Below are 25,866 nucleotides of genomic sequence, written 5' to 3' on the forward strand. Positions count from 1 at the left end.
TCCCCTCCCCCGCTGGGGGCTGCGGCAGGTTTGGGGGGGGCAGTTCTGGACCCCGCTCCGGGGATGGGATGGAGCGGTGGAAGGTCGGAGCGGGGGGAGGACGCTGCCCTTGGGCTCGCAGGTGTGGGCTCGCTTTCTGTTTGGTGCCTTTGGTTATTTATTATGCTTCCCCCCTCCTTTTTCTCCTTCCCCCCTCCGCTTTTCTCTTACGCAGTGGGAGCAGCCAGGCAGCCGGGGCTGGCTCTGCCCAGCCGCCGTCCGTCCTCCCTCCCTCTCCCCATCCCTCCCTTTTCCTTAAAAACGTGGGCTCCGGGGCGCAGCCCCCTGCTCTGGCAGCATCCCTGCCTGCGAGGAGCGGCCCCTCACCGCCTCCCCCTTCCACCGGCTGCCTCCGAAGCGGAGCCTCCAGCTTTGTCCCCCCAGCCAGCCCGGCTTTGTCACCTCCATCCCGGGGTACCTGGATGCGGCCGCGGGGAGCGGAGCCACGGGGCAGGGAGCAGCGCTAGAGAGGATCCTTCTACCCAGGTAAGGAACCAGTGGGGTTTATTTTCAACTTTAGTCTTTTCCTGCTGTTTTACCGGGGCTGAATCAAGGCCGGGGGGGGGGTGTGCCTGAGTGGCAGGTTGAGCCCCCAGCCCCAGCGGGAGGCTGCGGTGGTTCTCGGAGGGGCACAGCGGGGAGGTTTGGGGACACAAAGCCGCAGATGGGGACTCACGGAGCTGGAGGAGGCAGGTGGGAGCATCCAAGGCTGGGGAGAGCTGGCGTTGTGCAGACCTCACGTCCCCTGCGCCGGAGGTGTGGAGAAATGCGGGAGCTCCCTGAGCACTCAGGATGCACCAAGCTCTTGGGGTTGCATCCCTTTAAAATGCTTTTGGGGAGGTTTGAGGGGAGCTGTGCCCTCCCTGGCAATAAATCACTCTTCTCCCCCCGTGTTTCTGATGCACATGCTTTGCTATGGTCCCGTGCTACCCGTGGATCTTAAAACTGTCTCTTTGGTGCTCCAGGTCCTTGGCACAGGCTGGTGTTTCAGGATGGACCCGCTCTTCCCTGCCCATATTTTGGAAGATCCTGACCTGAGAAAGCTACTGAATGACTCCTCCATGCTGAACCTGAGCTTTCTCCCCAGTAACTGGTTCAACAACGGCACCGGGGACAGTTTCCTGCCGCTGAGCATCAAGATCACCATCGTGGTTGTCTACTCCATTGTGTGCATCGTGGGGCTGGTGGGCAACTGCTCCGTCATGTATGTCATCGTCAGGTAGGACATGCAGGAGCAAGATGGGGGCTCCGGGGAGGGCTGTGAGCCAGGCAGACCTTCCCCCGAAATCCCTGCTGCTGGTGAAGCAGGCAGGTGCTTCCCTGGTAATTGCGATGTGCTATAGAGATAACGATGTGGCATTTGTTTTACTGTTTTGGCTTTATTTGTTTTTCTCCCTTCCCAGGCTGTGATGAAGGTTCCCACCAGCTTTCAGCTGCCCTCTGGTGCCTCCTAAAGTTTAACCCAGAGAATGGAACAGAGTGATCAGATCTGCTAAAAAAATGGCTTTTTAAAAAATTTTTTGCAAACTGCCGGGCAGGGAGCTGGATGTCCCCGGGGAGGGACAGCGAAGTGCCAGGAGCATCTCCTGCTGCCAGGGTGTGCTGGACCTTTACCAGGACCTGTCCCTCCCATGCCCTGTCTGGCTCCTCAGCTGTGGCTGCAGGTGCTGCTCCATCTGGGAGCCGGCACTTCCCAAACCTCCATATAGTTGCAAGGGAAAGGGTCTGCTGGGAGGTTCAGTCTTATTTTACAGAGGAAAAAAAATCACAGGTGTAGCTCTGCCAACCCTTTGGAAACTATAGGCAAAAATGTGACAGGATGCTGCAGAGTCAAAGGCCACTTCTCTGGCTCTTCATGTTGAAGTTGGGAGAGCAGCAGGACCTTTGCAGAGGGACAGAGCACGAAGTGTGTTCTACCTGGCCTCCCTGCACTTTGATGGCATTTTAAGTGTCCCTGTCTGGTTCTGCTGTGATTTGAACCACCCTGTTTCCTGGAATCAGAAACTCTGTTCCCTCCTGTAAGCACAAAATAAGTTCATGTAACCATTAGGGCTGTGGTTCTGTGTTAAATGCCAGCAACTCACTTCTGATCTCTGTACCCTGTGTGTTAAGGAGTGAGCTTCCATTTTATTCATGTCTTGGAGCAGAATCCTAGTGCAGGTGGGTGCTGCCAGCACAGAAAAGACAGGATCATAGAATAGTTTGGGTGGGAAGGGACCTTCCTGGCTCATCCAGTGCCACTCCTGCCATGAGCAGGGACATCTTCACCAGCTCAGGTTGCTCAGAGCCCCGTCCAGCCTGGCCTGGGATGTCTCCAGGGATGGTTCATCTACCACCTCTCTGGGGAACCTGGGCCAGGCTCTCACCACGCTCAACGGAAAATTTGAATATGTTTTTTCCTCCAACAGAGGATGAAAATATTTATCAGGTATTCAGACACTGATGAGATTCAGTCTCACTCCTGGCAGGAGCCCTGCTGCTTCCAAAGCATCTTTCCCTTGAATACAGACAACTTGGCTGGGGGAGAGGCTGCAAAATGAAGTATTTGGTATCGCAGGGTGGTGAATGGTGGCTAATTCTCTGCTGCAAGGGCAAAGCAACATGACTGTTCATCAGGCAGTCTGTCTATGCTCTTTCTGCCGAGGAGTTTGTGGCAGGGAGAAGGGATCGTGTTGGCCCTGGGGAGTCTGGAGATGCAGGGAGGGGGTTTGCAGGGCAGCAGTGCCATGTTTGGAGAGCTCGTGTTTCTGTTCAGTGTGGTAGCAAACATCAGAGTAAGCACGGTGTTTGTGTGTGTAAGCGTGGTGAGGACTGAGAAGTCCCTGTCCCAAGGTGATGCAGCTCCCTGGGGGTGACTGGTGTGCAAGGGAGTTGCTGTCCCATGGGTGAACCTCAGATGTGTGTCAGGAGGAGAAGCCTTGGCAGAAATCTTCTCCCTGTCTGCAAAGGTCTCGTGGGATGTGGGCAGCAGGACCCAGCCTGGGGCATCACCAAGGATATGAATGTCCCAAAGCAGCATCCTGGTTGGGTGGCCGTGTGCCATGACTGTGTTGGACCAGGCTTTCAAAATGGTGGCTTCTGTTCTGCTTCTTTTTGGCTTTGGTACCTTCTGGCTGGATGAGACCCAAGAAAAGAAAGTGGGATTTAGCACTGGAATTGCCCTCAAAGTTAGCTTTTTTTTTTTTTTTTTTTTTTTTCATGTCTTCTGCATTTTGCTTGTTCTAAGCAATTGAAAACTGGAGACAGGTGTCACCCTCATCTCCCCAGGCCTTCTCCACGTGTTTCTCCTTTATTCAGTCAATCCCTACATATATAAAGAGCTAAAAGAATATTTAATTACTTGGGAATTCCTTTTTTATTTTCTTAGATTCACCTCTGTTTTTCCAAAAAAACTTTTCTGTGAGCTTGGAGGGGCCCCTTGAATAATGTGTGCTGGGGAAGTTATAACTGAACTAGAGCAGTGTGAAGAAGCTGCTGTTTCCCCTGGTCCTCCCCATCAGTGTCTCCTGGGAGCTCAGGGCTGGGCTGAGACCAACACTGAGTTATACCCAGGGAAATGACCCTCCTTGGGTCTGTAATTGCAACTTTTGGTTATTTCTGCCCAGGATTTTCTTCTCCTTGGCCTGTCTGTTGAGATCATGAACAAGTACGGTGATAAACTGGACTCAATATCTCAAATTCTTGACCCTGGCCATGTATGTGGGCTCAAGGAGAGCTGCCAAATTAGTGGCCATGCAGGGAGGATGGTAATGACATCCTAAGCACAGGCTTTTCTCCTCAGCCTGGAGCTTTGGTGCTTCTGGGCATCATGCCTTAAATACCATCTTTTTCAGTAGGTTGAAAGTTGGTTGCTGGTAAGTCAATGTGGGGTTTTGGGACTCATAATGATACATCTCTTCTATTAATGGAAAAAAGACTGGTAAACCCTCTGTGCTGCACCCCTGCCATCTGTAGGTATGATGCACTCTCCAAAAGCTGTGTTTTTTTCCTCTTTCCATGCTTATATTTCACTAGGGATAACCAGTCTTCAACATGTTACATGACCTGTAAGAAAATGGTGTACTATCTTCCATAAAAAGAATAGTACAGTGATGTAGTCAGTAATTGTTTCCTGTTTTTGAGGGAGTTGGGAAATACAAAGACTCTAATATTGCCACTTCAAGAAATTGGAGGCATCAGCAAGGCTTGTTTTTTGTTCCTCTTGAATGAGTTTTTTGCATCACCAAGGGAAAAGTTTAAAATCTCCCGGTATTTTGCACAAAAAAATACAGATTCAAAGCCTCCTCTGGGTTTTCCCCTCTGTTGGAGAACCCAGCCTACACCTCTATTACATTTGGAGCGATTTAACAGTTGGAATGATTAATTTATAGAGATGGTCATCATGTGACTATCAATCCACTCCTAATGCTGAGCAGCACTAATTGGATAAGATGGAGAAAGGCTCTTGTCAGGAACACAGTTTCCTGGATGGTGAAGGGTCTGTTGTGGGAACCTGCCTGGTCTGGGCTTTGTTCTGCTCGTTGTGGGGTTCCTCCAGCAGAGATAAAGCCTCTCCTCCTCCTCCTGCTGCTGTTTGCTCTCTGCTGCATATATTTCCTGTACTGTGCTTTAATTAATGTGAAACAAGGAGCTGAACAGCGCAAGGCAGAGAGGGTTTGGGGGGAGAATGGGGGAAGCGAAGCTGCTGAGGTCCCTCTGGTCTATTGGCTGTATGCCCGAGAGCTTCCACAGAATACTTTGGGTTAGAAGGGACCTTCAAAGGTCATCTCCTCCAACCCCATTGCCATGAGCAGGGAAATAACTTGCACTAGTGTCTCCTGTTGTTGCCTGGACTTCGTAAGCCAATTGCTTTTAGTATCTGATAGAATCAGTGACATATTATCTTTGGGTGCAACGCTGGTTGTTTTCTTGACATGATGCTAAGAAGAAAATTGAAGGAACTGTAAATTAGTTTGTAAATTATTTTTTTAGGAAGAAAAGCAAAGGGGAAGGGGGTGTATTGTTCTTGCAATGGCCCTGGGGATGGGTGACCCATGGGGCTGGAGGTGATGCTGACCCATGGGGCTGGAAGTGATGGTGGCCCAAGTGTTGCTGCACAGGGCGTGACAGAGACCCCCAAGCTGCCACCAAAGAGACCAGGGACAATGTGCAGCTTCTGGCCCAGGAAATCCTTTCTTGTCCGCTTCTCCATCATGCTGCTGCAATGCTCAGCAGGGTTGGTTTGGAGGATTTTTCCTTCCTCAGCGTCAGCTCTGCTCACCTGGTTTGAACACAGCAGCGATGATGCCTCATTTCTGGGGCCCTTCTCTTTGCAGTTCTCTGTTGGGAGCCAGCAAAGTGCTGGGGATGCTCAGCTCTCCCTGGTGAAGAACACTGTTTCAGAGCATTTTAGGCTGTCAGGCCCCTATACTTTTGTTCCCTGCTTCCAGGTGAAGCACTAGGATGAGGATGTGATGGGGACGTGCCTGGGGATGGCTGTGCCAGCTGTTATTCTGCTTGAAAACAGCACCAATCCCTGAGAACAGGGTGAAGGCAGCTGGCTGTGCTGAGACAGGGAAAATGAAGTTAATTATGACATTGCGGAGATGCTGATTGCTTAATAGAAAGCTTTCTAAGGGAAGAGCCTCGACCAGCTGTGTGTCTCAGAGCTGAAATCGAGTGAGTGTTTAAGGCAGTGGGGACCCAGCAGACATTGGTGGGGCCATCTGAGACTTCAGCTCTCTCCAAATTAGCCTCTTTTAGTTTTTCCTGGCAAAAAATAGAATGCAGTTGTTGCAATTCGTAGAGAAAGGAAACCCGTGCCAAGGGCTCTGTGCTGCGTGGAGTGACTGGAGCTGAGGGAGGATGGTGAGGTGAGCGGGAGGGGGACCTGCTGCAAGGGGCAGCTCTGCAGCTCCTCACTTTCCAAGCCCTCCATGAACCATATGGCTCATAGCAGCCCTGTGTGTCCCCTGCTAAAACAGCTCCCGCGACTCTGATATGTGCTGGAGGGCTCTTGGTTTCCCTTGCCTTCAGTGGGAAGGGATTACTCCTGTGCAGCAGTAATTCTTTGTTTAGTGTGAAGTGTTCCCAGTGCTTTTCAGGGACTGGGCGATTCCCAGTGACATTTAGGAGACGAGCAGTTCAGCACAGGCAGGTGTGGCAGATGAACAGGGATGAGAACACCTTGCTGCAGGAGGGATGCTGACAAATGCCCCTCTTAGACCAAAGCATCGTTCCTGGTGGCCGATTGCCTGCTCAGGGGTGCGTGAGCATCCCTGTGAGTCACAGAGGCTTTTGCAGCAGCAGCCACCCAGCTCTGCCCTTGGCACGGCAGCAATTGGGGCCACACAATGTCCCTGTCCATACAGGTCCCCATGGAGTGCCTGAATGAGGGAGGGCAGTGGTCTTTTTTCATTGCAGTCACCTAAACACAGTGTCCAGGCTCAAAGGGCACCCTGGCTGGCAGCAGAGTCATTAACCCCTGCTAGTCCATCACCATCCTGCCAGGTAATTAATGGCTTTTTATATCCTGGCATTGGTGGCTGCTTGTGCTGTAGTGCCTGGCTTCATAGTCCAAAGTTATTTAACTTTTTTTTTTTTTTTTTTTTTGGTGGCCATTAAAAATAAACTGGCTTGAATTGGGTAATTTCAGGATGATGTGGACTCTGAAAAGGTGATCAGAGCAGCAGGGACATGGAGAGCATGGTGTGGGTGTATGGCTGGGAAGACAGATTACGGTGGTACGTGCCACATCAAATATCAGCTTCATACAACCGATGGCCTGAGAGCAGGTTGGGAGCAGAGATGTCAGTGAACTGGTGCTTATTTCCACCATCAGAGGCTGGGAACAGCTCTGCAAAAATCCTCCCTGAGCCTTTTCTGCTTAGTTTTGCTTCCCTGTGCTTGTCTGGGGAGGGTGGCCAAGGCTGTCGCTGCTGCCAGGGCGTGGGGTGGGGATGGAGGGAGCGGCTTGAGGTGAACAGCACTGTCTGCATCCCAATTAGCTGGAGCTACGACAACCAAAATCAAGAGGCAGAGGGCTTGTGGAGGTGATGCCATGGCTCCCCAAGGCTGAGGGCTTCACTCTGGTCACTCTGCAGCCGCGTGGTGGGTTTCTAGCAGCTGGCTGGTCCTTCACCCTGGGGTGTCCCTGGGTGCAAAGGAGGGAGTGATGCTCAAACAGGTTTGCAGCTCAGCCGGGGACAGAATCCATCCCAGTGAAAAACAGGACCTCAAAGCCCCATATGTGGAAGAGCCTTTTTCTACCCATCTCCTCTCCCAAACCGCGGGTCCCCTCACTAAAGCCCAGCTTTGTTCCAGGTAACGCTGCTTGAGCTCTACTTCAGCAAAAAGGAGGGGGAAGCTGAGTGCTGAGCTGATATCCAGGTGTTGTTTTTTTTTCTTGTAGGCTTCAGCAGGCAGGAGAGCAGGAGAAGCAGAGCAAAAGTAATTACTTTGGTGACAAAGGTGGAGCTGGCTGGAGAGCTGAGAACTGCGCGGTGGGAGATGATCCATTAGGAAATTGCCTCCGTGACCCAGTGCAAGAAAGTGGCTCAGTGGGGAGTTAATGTCCTCAGTGGAGGCCACGGGCTTGTCTGCATCAAAGCTGTGCCGTGGGGGGGACCTGAGGTGCCTCCTGGAGGCTGAGGATTTAATTTGTATATATATTTTTTTGGTGTAGATTAAGAAAGAGAACACTTTCAGTTCCCAGAGGAAAAGAAAAAAAAGAGGTTAATCCTACCGAGAAGTGATTAATTGATTTTTTTGTTTGTACTGAACATTCTGGAGATGTTTGGGAACATTAGTTGTTTGGGATAATGGCTGTTGGCTCTCAGAGTGCAGAGAAAGCAGAGCTAGAAGTAATTAATTAGGTGCAAATTAATTTTCCCCACCTTTTCAAGAGCACAAAATCAGCCTTAAAATCCCCTTGAAGGAGGTAAGCGATGGAACAGCTGCCCCAGTATGTCCCTGCATCGAGGGATGGTGGCTGTGCTGTCACCTCGGGGAGAAGGTAAGTGACAAAAGGGGCAGCAGAGAAGGATCTGTGCATTGGGGAGAGCAGTTTTTGCAGGACCAGGCTGAGCAATTGCACCTGGACTCTGAATTCTTGCTGAGAATTGTCCTGGAGTGGGGCCAGGGGGTCTCCTGGGGTGGAGAGGACAAAGCTGAAGGTTTGTAACCTGCACATCCCAAGCTCAGGGTTCATTGAGATGCCCCAAACTTTTCCCTGTGTTGGGGACAGGGCTGTGTCTAAGGTGACGTTGTCCCCTGTGGATGCTGGATGGGTGGTAGAGGTGGGTGAATCGCTGCTTGTTTCTCCCACTCGTCAATAAAAGAAAACCGAAGCGACCTCTCATTTTCCTGTTTCACAGTGAAGTTGCTCATCGCTTGTTGAAAACCATAAGTGTTATTCCCTCAAGTTGCAACACCAGTAAAAGCAGCGAAGGTTAGAGGTGTGTTGTGATGAATTGCCTGCAAGTCCAGTCCTCCAGGAAGAACAGACTGAAATAAACTTGACCTTGGGAAGCTTGAGCAAGCCCAGCCAGATCTGTGGTGTGCAGAGGGAGACTAGAGCTTCCAGGAGAGCTTTGCTAGCACGGGCTTAGGTGACTGAATAATGTCCTGAGCTGCCAATACTTATTTTTGTGTGGGCTAGTAAAGAGCAGTGATTTAACTTAATTTAATTATCCCCGTGCTAACCTAGAGGGGAAAGTGTCTGAATCCATTCACAGACCTATCTCATGCTCCCTGGATTCATCACCTCCTTTATTCCAAGTGCAAGAATTCAAACAAATAAAGCAAAACTCACAGACCCGAGATGCTGCTCTGGGGTTTGTTTCTGTGTAATTCTGATTAGAAAATCCCAAAGTCTTAAAGCCCTGACAGTTGCCTATTTGGATTTGCACAGCATTTTGCTTGTTTATTCCTTCAAAGTAGGTATTTTTCCTCTTCTGGTTTGGGTTATACGAGTTTATCTGGGCTGGCTTTCTGAGAACCCACCACCTTTGTCAGCTGCTGGGATTTCTGGAACAGGAGGAGCCTGGTCCAGGTTTGTGTGAGGACCTCAAGCGTTTCCATCAGTGCTCCAAAAGCTTACCTTGGCTTTCAAGGTCCAACATAGGATTGTTTTTCTTGCGTTCTGAAGCCACAGTTGGGTAGATAGCACTTCCGAACATCTGACTTGTAATACAAGCACAGCTCAGAGCTCTAAGAGAAGTAAAAAAAAGACTTTATATTCTGGATTGTGGATTTTCTGGCTGTTATTCTTGCAAATCTGGCCAGGTCACCATGTGTCTCAGCAGAGTTCAGAGTGTGGCAGTGATAATGTTCCTCTGAGCATTCAAATAATCTATCAAGAGATGGAACTTGGATCGTCAGGGAGGATACAGTGCTGAGAACTGCAGTTGTGGGTTTGGTGTTCTGAATCGGTTTGACAAAAAGGGCTTTTTAGATTAGATCAGACCCTGTAATATTCCAACACATGTCAAACTGCAAATAGTGCGGCAGTTTACGGGTTTAAGTGTTACCATCAAATGAACTTGCTCTCTGTTAATAACACACATCACTGTCTGCCGTTTCTGGCAACATTTCTGCCAAAGCCATTAGCGTAGTAAATGGTAGATGAGCTGTAGTTTTGAAATGATACCTATTTGAGCTCTTATTTTGCCCGTGAGAGGAACATCCTGGAGCTGAAACATTAGATTCACAGAATCGCAGTTGAGTTTCCCTTTCTGCAGACTCTGCATGTGTCCTTGGGTATGTGATCATATCTTTCTTTGCATCATTTCCCATCTGTAAAAAGGTGATGAGCAAGGTGAATCTTCTTTTGGGGCAGTTGGTTCCTGTGATAAAAGTAACATGGAAATTAAAAAAAACCCTTTTAAAGTAGAGTTTATTCATTACTTTATCCCCAAACTACCTCTTTCTTTAGAAAGATTCATTGTGATATTTTGATTTCTGATACAAACCTCATTCATCACTAGTTTTCCGCTGGCCATTTGCCCTTTCTGATTCGGTAGCTCGCATTAGCCACAGTCTTTGGCTACGAGCCCATACAAAATGGCTAATCAACTTCCCCCTGGACCATATGATGCCTTTCAGATTAGCTGACTGAGTAAAGCTCTCACCACTACTTATAATAAAGAAGCTAGATCTGATGACATCCTAGATTAGCCTCGCTAAAGTGACTTTTCAAAAAGCACAGTCCGAGTTGACAGCCTCAGGCTGTCACAGTCCTCACTTGCAGTCTTTGGGAATAAGCTTCTGCCCATGAAAGTGATTGTGAAGGCACTGTTTGTGCTGTTGTAGGGGCTGAGCTGTGTGTTGATAAGCACGTGGGGGGTAGAAAGCAAAGGGTGGCGTTCAGGCTCTTGTTACATAAGGAAAATACAGCATTTTCTTCCTAAAGTGACAGAAATCGTAGACTTCAATGTCTTACCCATCACGGTCCGGTGGAGCTCTAACCGTTGCTCATTCTGACATTTCAGATTCACCAAGATGAAGACAGCAACCAACATCTACATCTTTAACCTCGCTCTGGCTGACACCTTGTGTCTGATGACCTTACCCTTCCAGGGTACAGACACGTTCCTGGGCTTCTGGCCCTTTGGCAATGTCCTCTGCAAGATTGCCATCTCCATAGACTACTACAACATGTTCACAAGCACCTTCACCCTGACGATGATGAGCGTGGACCGCTACATCGCTATCTGCCACCCCATCAAAGCGCTGGACATCCGCACTCCCCACAAGGCCAAAGTGGTGAATGTCTGCATCTGGGCACTGGCCTCCGTCTTCGGCATCCCAGCAATGGTCATGGGGTCTGCAGAGAATGAAAACAACGGTCAGTAAAAAGGCATCCATGGGGTGGGAGTGTTGGTGGCCAGGAGAAGGAGTACTAGTTTTGTCAGTGTGATGAGCTCTCTATTGTAAAGCCACTTTAGCTCTTTGCATCTCTGCGCCACTTTTTTTCCCCAGTATTAAACATGCCTAAACTAAAGTAAATGTTTTTTCTTCTTGATATGGGTTTGCTGATCTTCCCTTCCTTTTTATTTTTTTTGACTCACAGAAATCGATTGTCTAATTAAACTCCCTTCACCCGTGGATTACTGGGATCCAGTGTTTGGCATCTGTGTCTTTCTCTTCTCCTTTATGATCCCCGTGTTGATCATCACCATTTGCTACAGTCTCATGATCAGAAGACTGAAGAACGTCCGTGTCCTCTCAGGCTCCAAGGAGAAGGACCGCAACCTGAGGCGCATCACCCGAATGGTCCTGGTGGTTGTCGCCGTCTTCATCATTTGCTGGACTCCCATCCAGATTTTCGTGCTGGTCCAGTGTTTGGGCGCCAAGGCAGAGAGCGAGCTGGAGTTGGCCATCTCCTGCTTCTGCACCGCGCTGGGCTATGCCAACAGCAGCCTGAACCCCGTGCTCTATGCCTTCTTAGACGAGAACTTCAAGGCGTGCTTCAAGAAGTTCTGCTTCCCCACTGCCTTCAGGACCGAGCTCCAGATGTCCAACAGAATGTGCAGCATCGCCAAGGATGTGGCTTACGCCTGCAAGAACTCGGAGGGGACTAACAATCCAGCATGACTAGGCATGGAAATTCCCATGGTGGCTGTCGCCCAGCAGAGTCCAACCACCCCCACGTCAGAGCTAACTCAGATAACGGCTCTTTAGCAGGACCTCAAAACTCAGAGGCGAGAAACCAAGGAAACAATTTTGGGGGTTGGGAAAAGCGGATACTGCAAGAGCACGCAGGAAAAGTGAGCCTGTTTGATGCTTTTTACTTTCAGTGCACCTTGCGCTGAGGAACGTTTGAAATCAGCCCTTTGATTCCCGCAGAACCCTGGTGGTTTGCAACACTGTTGAGAATTCAGGAATTAAGGGTTTGAAACAGGCATTGCTCCTGCAACTTACACTTTTGCTGCTGGGAGACAGACAAAATGCAGACTGTTCCATTTCTTTTTTTCCTCTGAGTTGTTGAAGATACCAACAGCTCATGTGGCTCACCAGGCACTTGTGTGCAGGTTTTATTCCTGCGGCATCGCTCTGAAATTAGACTCTGCTGAAGCCAAAGTGGGCAGCAGCCGTCAGACAAAAAAAAAAAAACCAAACCCAAGATCATCTCCGGGATGAGTCATCAGGAAGGGAAGGATGCGGGAGGAGGAGGGAGCTGCTGGAAAGGGAAATTCAACCTGCCCCGTGATGGGAGCCTGGGGACAACGGCAGCTCCTGGGGACGGGACCTGCGGTAAAACCCCTGAGAGGGGAAGAGGGGATGAGAAGGGACTGTCAAAACTGAGGAATGTCCCTCAGAAGAGGAGGAAGATGGATGAAAGGAACACAAATCCTTGTTTACATGCTGCTATTGCTTTTTGTTTGCTTGTTTATTAAGCCTGTTTTTCCATTGTAATAATGGACAGAATGCATCTGTATATACACATTTCTATAGTGCTATAGGAACAACTATAGCATAGGATTTCATCTTGCCAAGCACGCCTTGGGGATCTTCCTTGGTGAGAGGAGGAAGGAACGAAGTGGCCTATATATACATGTATTTATGTATAGAGGAAAACATTTCAGACAAGTCAGAACAGCAGCTCCTCCAGGAGACATGGACATTTCTGGTGGGGGGGGCAGCCTAAACCAGTCCCACCTGCTCCACATGAGATAAGTGGTGCAGAAACCATATAAAAGATAGTTTATTGTTATTATTATTTTTTAAATGAAATGAGATCCATGATGCTTAGAGCACTTGGGGAAATGCTGCTGAGGTCTGACCCCTCCTGCCAATCACAGATGGATTTTTCCTCTCCCAGAAGGCCAGACCTCTATGGAAAATGAAATACCCCATCGTTTCATTTGATAATGAAAGCGTTCCCAAAGATTTTAGCCACTGAGTGCCCTCTGTGCTGGCAGGGACAGCAGACTTGTGTTCTCCCTGTGGCACAAAACCCTGGGGAAATCTGGGCAGCAGTGGCCAGTGGTGCTGATGGGGAAGCAAAGCAACAACCTCCGTTTGGAGATGGGAGGTCAACTCCAACGCGAGAACCGGCAGCTTTGTCCGGACTGTACAGATTTCATGTGAATATACTTCTTGTGCTCTGGTCTATGAGATTCTGTATTTTTAATGTATCAATTTGCCAATATTTTAATGCTGTCATGTTCTTTATATATGCTGTATAAAAGAATCAAATGTTATATTTCTATGTAGAGTGTTTCCCTTATGGTTGGGCTTAAAATATAGATGCAATACCAGTGTCCCACGTATAGGACCCAGATCCCTTGTAAACTGTTCAAGCTGGGAGGATTTTCATGCTGATTAGCATTTGATTGGGAATCCAGAGGGATACCATAGCAAACTTTGCAATTAGCACTTCCTCTGAATAATGCAGGGGGAGGAGGAAATCTGGGCACTTTAAGCACTTTGTGATGGATGTTTATCCCCAAGCACTCACTAGGAAATCTCATACAACCCCCAAGCGCACTTGGGAGAACTCCCTGAGAACTGCATTGCCAGCAAGCTGCATCCACGCCCTGGAAAAAAATGAGTTTGGTGGGCTCTTGTGTTCATGGATTAAATAGTAGCCTTGGTCAGTGAGCAACCTTGAGTTTTCCCAGCCCATCACCTGCTGTACGGTTGTGCATGGAGCTGGGAGTCACCGGCCGGGCTCTTCTTGCAGTGCCATTAGGGAGCAGGGAAGTTTTCATTAGTGGCTGGCTAAGGAACAGCCACCCTACCTTTGTAGTCCTTGGGTGGGTTTTTAAATAGATTTATGTCCTCTGAAAAAAGAAAATATACCAGTGTTTGGCATTTTTTTAAATATGGATTTTGTTATAATGACAATGCTGCAATGATCTTACATAACGAAGTACTCAATAAATGTGCATTTACTAAGCTTTTGGGTAATTCTGTGGCCCTTGCAGTGAATGTGTTCCGGCATTCTGTTCAATGCTCAGTGGAATTTGTTATGAGAAGAGCAACAAAAACCTGAGAGCAAAAGCTTTATTGTACTGTGCCTATGGAATTAAAGGCTTGCGATTGGCTGAAGCGCAGGCTCTTGAATTCTCTGCTGAAATGGTTGTGTTGGTTCGATTTTACAATTACTGCAGTGTACATGACAATTTCCTAGGTGGCTACTTGTGTGCTTCAATAAAGGAAAATAAAACCTTGTACTTGGAGTGATGTGGAGTCTGAAAGACTTGACTGCATGGATGAGGGGGTTATTTCAACCCCGGCGCTGCCGGAATCTTCACACGTGCATTTATTTTTCCAGCCAAAAGGGCTGCCAAGCACATGCGATAACACCAAAGCATCCCATCCCTTTTTATAGAGGTCAGTAGGAGCTTTTGTTGTGTGGGCAAAATTGTCTGCACTCAATCTGGAAACAGAAGATGTGAAGATGATAGAAAATAGGTGGTTGGAGCTGCCTGCACGCTGCAAACCACCCCAGCTGCTCTGGGTCCCGGTGCGGGCAGCTGCCTGATGTTAGAGGGCAAGATGCGTGACTAAAACCAGCTCTTCCCAGTGACTCCCCACACACTTCCCAGGAGTTACAGGGTTAGACATAATCATGGAGAATGATGAATTACAGAACTGCTCTGTAAATAAATCCAAAGCTATGTTTTGTAGCCAGGAAAGAGGAGTTAGCCAGTGAGATGTGCAATAAGGAAACTGCCTTTTCTCTGCACAGAGATCAATGTACCTACCCAGGCAGGTAAGTATCAGGAGAGGTTTTTTATTAGCAGTGATGATTTTCTTAAAAGAAAAAAAAAAAAAAATTGATGGGAAACAATTGAAATCTTATTTGTTTTCTACTTTAGTTAATGATAAGTACCCAGGGGTGAGTTCTTATAGCAAAACTATAAACCAAAGTGCTTTATTCAGTATTATGGGATTTATTAATGTACTAAGTGTTCTCCCTGCTGCTGCTGGCTGGAGGCAACTGCTGGGAAGGCCAAGGAATGGATGAGGGGGGACTGAGCTCTCCCCCAGGAGGTCCTGGGCACAGCTCTGGGTCTGAAGGATGCTCCGCTCTCCTGGTGCCACTTCTCCCTCCTCTCCCCCACCCAGGTTCTTCAGCCAACAACTTGCTCCCCAACACAAATCGCAATTTCTAAAAGTAGAAATAAGGTGCAGAATTTACACCTTCACTGAAGTTTGGGTGGTTTCATGCCATGGGAAGAATTATTCTTTACTGAGCTGCAGGTCAAACGGGTTAGCTGGTTTGGGTGAATATTCAGCAGAAATCTGCTGTAAATGTATTTTTTTTTAACCCCAGAGAAAGATTCCTTATCTCCTTAAAGAGCTGTGACTGGGCTCTGATCTCTCTCTGAGCATTTTGGGCCATCATTGCTGGGTAGGACCATGTGTGCCCAGAGGGGGATGCCTCTGCCCTGCAATGCTTCATAGGGAAGGTGGGTGCTCTCCATAGCTGCATCTTCTTTGTTTAAATGAAAAGGATCTCCAGAAGCAGCTGGTGCTGGAGCAGCCTTAGCTGTTTGCTCAGAAAAGGGATTCAGACTGCCAGAAAAAACTCTGGTTTGATTTCCCACTCATCTTCCTGGGCTTCCCTTCAGCTATTTTTGTGGATATTTATGCATAAGCAATTTTCTCATTCCTTCAACAGGCAGAATCTCCTTCGGATGGACCCTGAGCTGTAGCCCTCATTGTGCATTCATGGCTTCATGTCATGTTTCCATGTGAATCTGTGGCAGTGAAGCTTCATGGCTGTGACTTTGCAGAATCAGCTGGTAATTGCCATCTGCACCTCCCAAGCCCTGCCTGGGCCTGTCTGAAGGACCAGCTCTTATTCCCTGTTCTTCTCCTATGCTGAGGAGAACCACAAAGCTGAGATGGGAGGGATGGAGGGTTGCAGGAGGGAAAACTGTCTCAGCTTTGTGGTGAAAAATGGCTTGTGAGGCGGTGATGCTAGAAGAAGGGAGAGAAAATGGGAGGTGGACCTGAGGCTTCATCATCAGCCCATAACCCAAGAGCTGCATGAGGAACAGAGATGGACTATAAGAAACTAGAGATTATGCTGTGTGATGCTAATAGGTGCTTGGCACAGGGTTTTTTAGGGATGGGGATGTAATGTTACAGGATCTGTAGCCCCTCTGTGCCATGGCTGAGCTGATGCACGTCTATTTTGGCTGCCTGCACCTGCCCTCTTGCTCATTCAGATTGGGGCTACCTTTGCTCAAGATAGGCTAACAGATTTGTTGAGGCCATCATTCACTTTGAAAGAAAAAATCTCAGGATTTTTTCAAGCAGAGGGACTGCTGTTGGGGTGGATGCACTTTAGGTCAGAGCCCCACAGCTCACAAACTCCCCTTGGTCCTTTTTTCAGTACCCTGAAACCTGAATAAATTGCACGACAGAATTAAATAATCAATAAAGAGAGCAACACCGTTATGTATCTTGGCAACGATGATGCTAATCAACGATGTAAACCGTCTTTTCTCTCTCTCTCCCTTAATGCAGTGAAATCCCAGACGTCTGCAGCAGTGATGCTGGGGACACAGAGCCCTGTCCCCCACCTCCTGCCTCTCCTGCTACACAAGGTTGCTGCTTCAGCAACCCAAAATCTCGCTAAACACTCTTTGGGGTAGAAAGTGCACGGTAATATCCAACACCAGCTGGGATCACCTTCACCCTCCTGGAGAACAACTCTCAGGTTCGAATTCTTGGGAATTTGGTCCTCCCGTGGTCAAGCTGCTGGAAGGGCCTTCAGGAGCAAACCCATCACTCCGTGCTGGCACGTGGCATCGCTCGGGATCTTCCTGAGTAATCAGCAGGTTGGATCATTTGTGGGTTCGTATAGCATGGTGTTACACATGTTCTCGCCTCTTCCTCCTGCTTTCCTCTCAAATCTTTGTACCTTTTGCGATTTGTAGGTGCTGGCTGGGAAATGTTACCTGCAGAGCCCGTGCAAGCAGATATTACTGGGAGGTCTTGGTACCTTTGCAGCCAGCCCACTCTTGCAGCAAAAGGTGTTTTCCCCCTGTATATGTTACTGCTGTGAAGGGATGTAGCCTGCAGTGGTCAGGGAGAGCATGCACTGCAACTGCAGCCAAGCAGGATGGGCTGGAGCCAAGGGCCGAGGGGCACCAGCCCTGCCCAACAGCAGATTTTCAGTGTAGTGAAATGAAGGATGAATCTGTGAGAAACCAAGCAGGAAACTTGATTTTTTCCAAGGAAACCATGGACAGAATTAGCGTCTTCCCCCATTGTGGTTTTGATTGCATCAGATCACCTTTCTCCTGGCCACAGAGACCAGTCAAAGTTGGAACTGGCTCTGTCTGTCCTATAAACATTTATTTCTCTGTGTGTTTTCAGTCTGCCATGTGCAGTGAGTGCTCCAAGAGGCTCATGCCATGCTGGTTCATTCAGTGACGGGGAATAAAAACAAAAGCTATGTAGTTAATATGAAATCAAGATTAGTGGCTTTTCAGCTTGAGTTCCTCTGTGTGAAACGAATCTTGTGTTGTGATTTGGCTATTTAATGTTTGTTCAATGTTAGGCATTAATAGCAACTTCTCCACATGCACAGGTCATTTGGTCACATATTTTGGACTTGCCCTCAACTCAGCCTTGCACTGCTCTTGCTTTGCTTAACCACAGAGGAAATTCCCGGAGATAATCACTTGCCTCCAGGAATTAAGCATAAAAGAGCAGAAAACGAGCCCAGGCTCTGGTGCTGGTGTGTATCCTGGCTCCCTGCATCCCTGCGGCGGCTCAGGGGTGGGTCTGGAAACTCGGCCAGGGCTCTTCTCCCCACAGTTTGCTTTGGCATCTGCACTGAGGTTTAGCTTGAATGTGCTCGCTTGGAAAAACCACCTCTTGTTTTCTGATGAGTGTGTGTTAGCGATGCCACTGAGCAGGATGGTGTACGATGAGCTGCTGGCTCTGACCTGCCCCATCCATGGTGAAATGGTGACTATCAGCCTCATCTCCCCAGCTTAGGATCAGCTTGGGAGGACAAAGCTCGGCCGAGAGCAGCCCATGGCACAGAGGAGCCTGCTGTCTCCATCACACAGCTAAGAGAAATGTAATTACAGCCACAGCGTTTCCATCAATACCAAGCAGCAGCAGGCTGTGTCTCGGGGGAGGTTTTTCATTGCGTTGAAATCTGACTTTATTAATTACCAACCTCTGATCTCATTTGAGGGTTAAGTTTATGAAACCAAATCCTTATTTCGCTGTTGTCCTTATCCGGCTGCCTTATTGAGTTTCATGCAGTGGATGTTCTGGGCCTCGGAGGTGTCTTGTTCTTCAGGCACGAGCTGTGCAGGAGAAGCAGCGGCACAAGGGGAGATAGAGATGTACAGATGTCTTGGTGAAAGACATGGAAAGAAGTGACATCTCAGGAAAACTGAAAATGGGGACAGCTGCCTGTTGCGGGAGGTCTTCTCCCCAGACTACACTTTATTTTCCATTTGCTGGGAATTCCCCCTTCCCACTGGTGGCAGTGAGGGGACACTATGGTGGGGTCCTTTAGCCACTGTCGATGCAGCCCAGGCTGCCCATCTCCTCCTGGGAAAAGCTTTCCAGCCTCACTCTGTTTTCCCAATGAGCTCTGGACTTGGCTGTAAGCACTTCTGGGAGTGCCCGGTTTTTATCTAGACATCAAACATCATTTCTTTTTTAAAGGGCAAACAGCCACTGAACAGCCCTTGAAGCTTGGGGCTAGTGTCTAATTCAACTCAAACAGCTTTGTTAGATAATTGTGATACTTTTCTGAGAGAAAATAGAGCAATTGAGGCTTGTAATTAAAAGCTATTCAGACCGCTTTGATTTTTCCCTCCGCATTTTTGCATCTTTGCTTACCAAAAACAAATGCCAACGAGAAACTCTTGGCAATACTTACTGTCACTATTCTGTCTGCCCTGAGCATGGGACAGGAACATGCCAGCGCTGTGTCCCCATGTCCCACAAAGGGACCCCAGCCTGGTGAGCCCCTTGTCTTCAACAGTAGGTGGGAATGTCTCTTAGCAGTGGGAACATCACTGTCACATTAGCACATGACACCTGGGGGCTCCCAGCATCCCGCAAGTGACACAGCGAGTACTATGGATGAGTCAGGCGGTACAGAAAAGGGACAAATTCTCTCTCTCTTGGATTACTTTTAACAGTATCCTCTAGAGATGCTTCTGCTTCATGTCTTCTGTATTCCAAGCTTTTACTCATTCATTTTTAATATATATATATATTCTTTTTTCCCCATTTAAAGATGCTTCTGAGAGCCGGGCCTTCATCCCTCAGTGGTGTATTGTTTCTTTTCTCACCCAAAATCGTGACCAGCAGCAGGAGACAGTGCGAGACTGCGCAGCTACCAGGGGATTACAGCTTCACAGGGGAACAAGCTGCAGCACAGCTCGGACGAGGATGATCGAAACAACCATTATTGCTGCAGCACAAAGACTTAAAAAGCAATAGCAATTTCCGATCCCTGCCTCTTATCTCCGATGCCTGCGTTTAAAGCCTGCAGTGGGAATATGAGCCCTAATTCCTGTTTCTGGGTTGGAAAATGGCTTCTTCTCCCTCTCGCAGGGATGAAGCTGAGTCCTCCAAGGATGTCTGTCTCTGTGGGTGTGGCCGGAGCGGGGAAGGCGATGTCCTTCCCGGAGAGGAGGAGGAGGCAAGAACCCGCTGCCTTCCTCCGTGCTGCTCAGTGCGCAGGAGCAAGAGGAAACCATCAACTCCTGCTGTAACCAGGGAGTTGTGAGGTTACCTGGCACCTTTGCACTCATTAAGACATCCTGGACTGGCCCAGAAGGAAATTTCCTGGGTTCCAGGGCTGAGTTTTCCCTGCTTGATGCAGAGCTGGCTGGAAAGGGGGTTGGGATGGAAGGGAGATGTGAGGGTCACTAACTCAGCCTCCCATGATCCTGCAGACCCTGGAAGGGATGCTTGTTTTAGAGAGGGATTTATTCATCGAATTGTTAAGGGGATTTGTCTGCTCTCCTCCAACCAAGATGGGGTTAATGTGGGCTGGTGTGATCCCCAGCAGCCTGAGGAAATTCAAATGAATGAGCAGGTTTTCCCTAGGTGAATTCGTGCAATGAGCGGGCAAGTGTCTCCTCCAAGGTGGTCTCTGCTCTCCCAAAAACAGCTGTAGCACCCTGGCCTGGGCTGGTGTGCTCAGAGAGGGTCTGCCCGGGCATGGACAGCCTGGATTTGCAGCCTTTCCCCGCAGAAGCGTGGTACCAGCTCTCATGTTAGGTTGAGCAGCTTTGCGGGAGATGCAGCGATGCTGAGCTGAAAGCAGAGAGTGCCGCTTAGTGCTGCTGGCCTGAAACACAGGGAGCCGCTGGATGCTCTGCCACCGGCACACCGGCCAGCTCATGGCACCCATGGGAGCCAGAGCCCCTCCTAGGGAGACCTTGGCCAGAGGAAGACCCTTCTCCCTTTGTAATCTTGCACCCCATGAGAGCAGAGAGGAGCTGACACTCCTGTGTTAAGCATTTTACATAAAGAAAAGCACAGAGGTGGGGAGGATGCTGTGTTAAGAGGAGATGCTGAGAGATGGGGATGCTCATCCTCGGGAAGGGGGCGGAGCTGAGTGATGTGTGGAAGTGCCTGGTGGATGGTGCAGAGAAGAGGGAGCCAGACTCTTCTCAGTGGGGTCCAGTTGCAGGACAGGAGACACAGAGTGAAATATGGGAAATTCCATTTAAACATAGGGGAAAAAAAATATTGTGAGAGTGGTGAAGTACTGGAACAGGTTACCCGAAGATGTTTTGGCATCTCCATCCTCAGAGACATTCAAACCCAAGTGGATATGTCCTGGGCAGACATGACCCTGCTTGAACAGCGGGTTGGACTGGGCATTCCCAGAGGTGTCTCCAACCTCAGCCACTGTGATCCTCTGACAATCGTGACATTTGATTCAAAGGGGAAAAGCTCCAGCAACGACACTGTCAGGTCTGAAAGTGGGTGACTTATACTTGAAAGGTCCTTTCCACCTAATGAAATACATTAGGTTTTCTGCCTAATGAAATACGTTGCCTTTCCCACAGCCCTAATGCCAATGAACAGCGGCGTTGCAGTTATCTAGGGAATTTGTCTGTGAGGTGGCACCATTTGAGTCAGTATTTTTCACACAGAGAGGTTTTTCCACCTCGGGAGCCCATTGCCAGCAGGTGGCAACCGTGCCAAGGCAATGGGTGCCATGGTCCCCACCTGCCCAGGCTGGCTCTGCTCCCTGGGCTGGGCAAGGAGTCGTGCAACCCCCCTGTGCCATCTCATCTGCTGATGCCACCGGTGTCCCATCCTGCATAGGTTGGTCAGCACACAGCACCCAGCTCTCTTTCCAGAATCAGCTGCCTCTGTGGTCCCCACTCCTCCATCTTCCAGATCTTCCCCCTCTTCTCCAAATTCTTTAAGTCATTTGGTACCTCTTGAGATCCATCAGGACCTTCTAAGAGGAGCTGATGTCTTCTCCAGGTGTCTCTGTGCTCCTGCTCTTGGGACACAAACCTGCACGTGCCAACACATGCTGTCAGGACCAGGTTTGGAAAAACCTTGTGTTTGCTGATAGTTGTAAGGTGCAGCTAACACGAAACAGAGATGAGCCATGAAACTTGGCCCTGGGAACCTTGTGGGCAGTATGTCTGGGAGGTTTAATACTGTGGGATTAAGGACCCACTGCTGTAATCTGCTCCTTGTCAGGCTGGCTGGGACAGGGGGTTCATCCCTTGATCTTTACAGGAAGTAGTTTCACCTGGAAGAATGTATTCTCCTTCATTGTTCTTCCAAAGTTAACACCTTTAATACTGAGAAGGCAACACAAGTGATCTTGTATTCACAAATCTCAGTTCTCTAAAAGGGAAACATGAAATTGCCATCATTTATTGAAGGTTGTTCATTTTAGTGTCAGAGAGCACAGATGGGACTGAATTACCCATTGATTGGCCTCACCTGGGGCCACACCCTCACCCTTTGCTCCATTTAAGCCCAGCCCTACAACTCATATCCTTTCTTTTGGGAGGCATATGTGTTTCCAGCTCTGTCTCTTGAATGGACTTTGGACTCATGTCACAGCTTTGTCTTCTGTCTCATTTTTGGGATAGACCTTGGATGACTGCTGCATGTGCCTTGTCCCCTGGATGGGCTCTGGTATGTGCAATATAACTCTCTCTTCTTTTGTTTTATCTGTTCTGTACTTTCCTGTGGGGCTGTGGAGAGCTAAGAGCCCAGCTTGGTGCTTGTGGATTTGGGGAAAGCTGAAGAGGAAAATATTAACTGACACAGCCTGCCTCAAACCAAGAATATATGTACCCTACAGGGATTAAAGGGTGTGAGAATAAGCATTTCACCAATTTCCCCCTTTCCACAGCCCTACAAGGCAGTGTAGTGCTGTACTGAACTGGGCATCACCCTCCAGGACAAGGGCTGGGAGCAGTTTGGGTTTTGGGGAGGTGATGAAGGGAGGTGGTCTCTGGCATTGCTTTGGCTAAAAAAAGTCCACTTGCATTCAACAAGGTGCTTTAGTGGCCAATATAGACCCAGAACAAGGGAGCTGTGGCTCCAGACTCTTCCTCTTAAGCCCTGGTTCTGTTGAAGTACTTTTACTGTTTATCTATTAAAGAAGGAACTAGCAGTGCTTGCTGGAGTTTTTCTTGTGGCTTGCATAACACCTTATTTTTGTTACAAATCTACACTGTTTTATTTTACAGTAAGTAAAATGCAATATATCTAGCAAAGATATGGGACAAGTAGCATAAATTTTCTCTGGTGAAAGAAGGACCAGTCTTTTTTTTTTTTTTTTTCCCCATGAGGTTTATTTCATTAATCACTCTTAAATAAATATTTATTTGACATTTAACAGGAACAATTAGTTAAAAATAATTTCTACCATAAATTCCCACAGGTGCCATATTATTTGTATGGTGTGTTGTTTAACACTTTAACTCTGAGACCCAAATCTTGCTTCTGGTTTAAATTTAACTTGTGTTAAGGGTTCAGGAAAGAGGGAATTTGGGGTAGGGGTGGAGAATAAACATCCCTCAAGAAAACAAGCAATAACACACGTATGCACATACATGGACATGAAAGTGGTTTGTTTTCTCTTCCAAATACTCGTCTTGCATCCTCTGTCTGTTTTATTCATATTTCATTGAAAGTGCTCGTTAGCTCTGCTCTGTGAAACAACCCTCCCAATAACAGCTATTAAATACTGAGCATTACACTAATCTGAAAGCTGCTCTCCAGCTTGTCTGTGCTGTACAGCAGATGGCAATAAAGGACCACTATACAGTAGAAGTTCACCTCTGAAAAGGAAGTTTTCTGTCCTTAATGCTTCAGAGTGTGTCATTAAAAAATAAGAACATGGAAATGCAACTTTGAGGAGCTGGAAGGTGCAGGGAGGGAAAATGCAAGAGCTGAAAGCAAGCAGGGCAGACCATGTGGATGGTAATGATAAGCAGACACATATGTTACATGTAAATGAAAGAAAGAACGTTGTGCATTCAGTAGCCACCCCATCAGTCTGCAAAGCCATGTGAGGGAAGGGATCCACGAGCCCCAGCCCCCACTGTTCAAGAAGTTCTGCATTCCAGCATCTTCCGGAAACTTTTCCGAAAACTGTCATCCAGGAAAGCATACAAGAAGGGATTCAAGCATGAGTTAGCATAGCTTAGGCTGGTGATGAAGTAGGATAGACCAATGACCATGGAGGTCTGGGGCAAATCTGTGGTCAAAGCCACAATGGTGGCCAAGTGGAAGGGGGTCCAACAGAAGAGACACACAGCCAGGACTATGAAGACCATAACAGTGACTTTCTTCTTGGCTTTGTCCAAGGCTTTAGCATTAGAGTTCAAGTGCATGTTCCTCAGCTTGTAGAGCATCATGATGTAGAGGATGCAGATGGTGGATACTGGAATGGCAAAGCCAAGGATGAGGGTGTAAATCCTGCTGGCTTTGAACCAAAACCTTTCAGGCTTGGGGAAATTGAGACCACAACTTTTGATCTCCAGGTCATCTACATAGACATTGGCAAAGATGATGAAAGGGAGGACTATGATGGTGACTAGAATCCAGATGCACAAACTGACAATCCTGGCAGCTCTGTATGTACGATGTGGCATCCTCTTGGACTTGACTGTTGCCAGTACTACCAGATACCTGTCTATGCTCATCACTGTTAGGAAATAAATGCTGGAGAAGATATTGTAGTGGTCTATGGACAAGATGACCTTGCAGAGGACTTCTCCAAAGGGCCAGTAGTGGAGAAGGTGTTCAGCAATATTAATGGGCAAGACGAGTGTGAACAAGTCATCAGCTATAGCAAGGTTCAGGATGAACATGTTTGTCACAGTCTTCATCTTGGGGGCCTTGAGGATCACGTAGATGACGGCAGTGTTGCCTGTGAGCCCAACAGCGCAGATCACAGAGTAAATGACAGGGAGGACGACGTAGAAATCGGCTGCCTGCTCTTGAAAGGTCAAGTTGAACCTCATGCTGTTGTCCAGATAGCAGCTGTTGCCAGCATTGCTGCAAGTGCTGTTCAGCTCATCCCAAACAGAGCTGTTTCCCATGCCTGCCGGTCACAGGCTGCCCTCAGATGTCACCGAAAGCCTTGCTAGACCAGAAGGGACAGCTTTTTTAAATTTTATTTTATTGTGAGAAGCAGCTGCTATCTCATTTAGGAGTGGGTTGTGAGGCAGCATGGACTATATAACTTACCTCTCTTGTCCCCCACCTTTGAGAATTTAGATTTTGAAGTGATCAGAAGTGAGGGGGTTGTTGGGGGAAACAACTGAAAGACACACATGAGGCTCCAGGAACAAAGCAAACAAGAGAATTATAACTCCCTATTTAAGTCAGGGAACTCTTCTCTTCGAGAGCATCCTGGTGAGCTTTGGCTTTTGTCTGCTGGGAGAATCAAGTGGCTCCAGTTCAGCGGTTGGCAGCTGGAGTCCCTGTTGGGGAGGGCAGCAGGAGCTCTGTGCCTGTTCGACTCCTCCCAGCCCTCTGAGGACTTGAGGGATGGTGGCTCTTCACTTGCACAGCGTTTGCTTTTTCACGCTGGAGCAGAAGTGTTGTGGTGTTTAATTATTGCCTTTCTTTGTCTTGGAGTTCAGACTCTCTTCATTGACTGAGATTTCACAAACAACGAAGTTTCCGACGTGGCTGCTCCCCACTCCCAGGGTCTCCTAGCAAAAGAAGGAGGGGGGAAAAAAATGCGAATTCAAGGAGTACTTTCAAAACTAAGGGTTAAAGGAGCTTAACCTGCAATTAAAGTAACTCTTTAAGCAAGGCTATGTTATGATCTTATTCAATATGAAGCCCATACCCATTGCAAACAACTGTAGCAGCACACAAAACTTGGCACAGGTGGACAGATAAACCTGTAAATCTCAGAACTTCAGGATTATTCAAGAAAGTGGGGGGAGAATTAACCTGAACACAAACCCACTTGAAAGTCAAAGCAAGAATTACCCCCTCTGCTCATGTCTGTAGTAGTTGCCACATCCATTGCTGTCGCCTGACCCATCCTTCCAAGAATTTCTCCACAGTAAAGTGGACAAACCACTGACCCTCTGTGGAGATCAAACCTCTGGCAACTGTTCCCCCGGCTCTGCAAACAGAAGTGATTTGCTTGCATTTTGTTATCTCACAGCAATAAAGCTGAGATTTGGGAATTGAGGGGTGAAGTGGCTCTTACCTGGTGTGAGCAGCTCCGGCTGCCTCCTCTGGCACCTGCTGCTCCGCACTGTTGAGCTGCTTCTCTCTGATCCGAGTTGGAGGAGGGTCTCTGGGATGCTGACGGTCTCTGGGCTGCTGACGTTACCCGGCTTTGCAATCATATCTACACGGTGGCTCTGCGTGTGCCTCGCG

The 25,866-nt window shown here is 48.3% G+C and overlaps 2 protein-coding genes across 2 annotated transcripts; one reads left to right on the forward strand and one right to left on the reverse strand.

The window, feature by feature from the left end:
- Nucleotides 1-1,031: 1,031 nt before the first annotated feature.
- Nucleotides 1,032-11,613, forward strand: OPRL1 (opioid related nociceptin receptor 1; the record flags this gene model as incomplete). Its single annotated transcript, XM_082065683.1, has 3 exons — nucleotides 1,032-1,258; nucleotides 10,509-10,864; nucleotides 11,090-11,613. The coding sequence occupies 3 exons, from the start codon at nucleotides 1,032-1,034 to the stop codon at nucleotides 11,611-11,613; spliced, it is 1,107 nt and encodes a 368-aa protein (XP_081921809.1).
- An 11,951-nt stretch (nucleotides 11,614-23,564) lies between these two features.
- Nucleotides 23,565-24,563, reverse strand: NPBWR2 (neuropeptides B and W receptor 2; the record flags this gene model as incomplete). The annotated part of the gene is made up of 1 exon (XM_082065294.1): nucleotides 23,565-24,563. One exon carries the CDS (start codon nucleotides 24,561-24,563, stop codon nucleotides 23,565-23,567), a length of 999 nt encoding a protein of 332 aa, XP_081921420.1.
- Between the last annotated feature and the right edge of the window lie 1,303 nt (nucleotides 24,564-25,866).

This window comes from Streptopelia decaocto (assembly GCF_964273445.1).
Source record: "Streptopelia decaocto genome assembly, chromosome: 14".
Classification (NCBI taxonomy): domain Eukaryota; kingdom Metazoa; phylum Chordata; class Aves; order Columbiformes; family Columbidae; genus Streptopelia; species Streptopelia decaocto.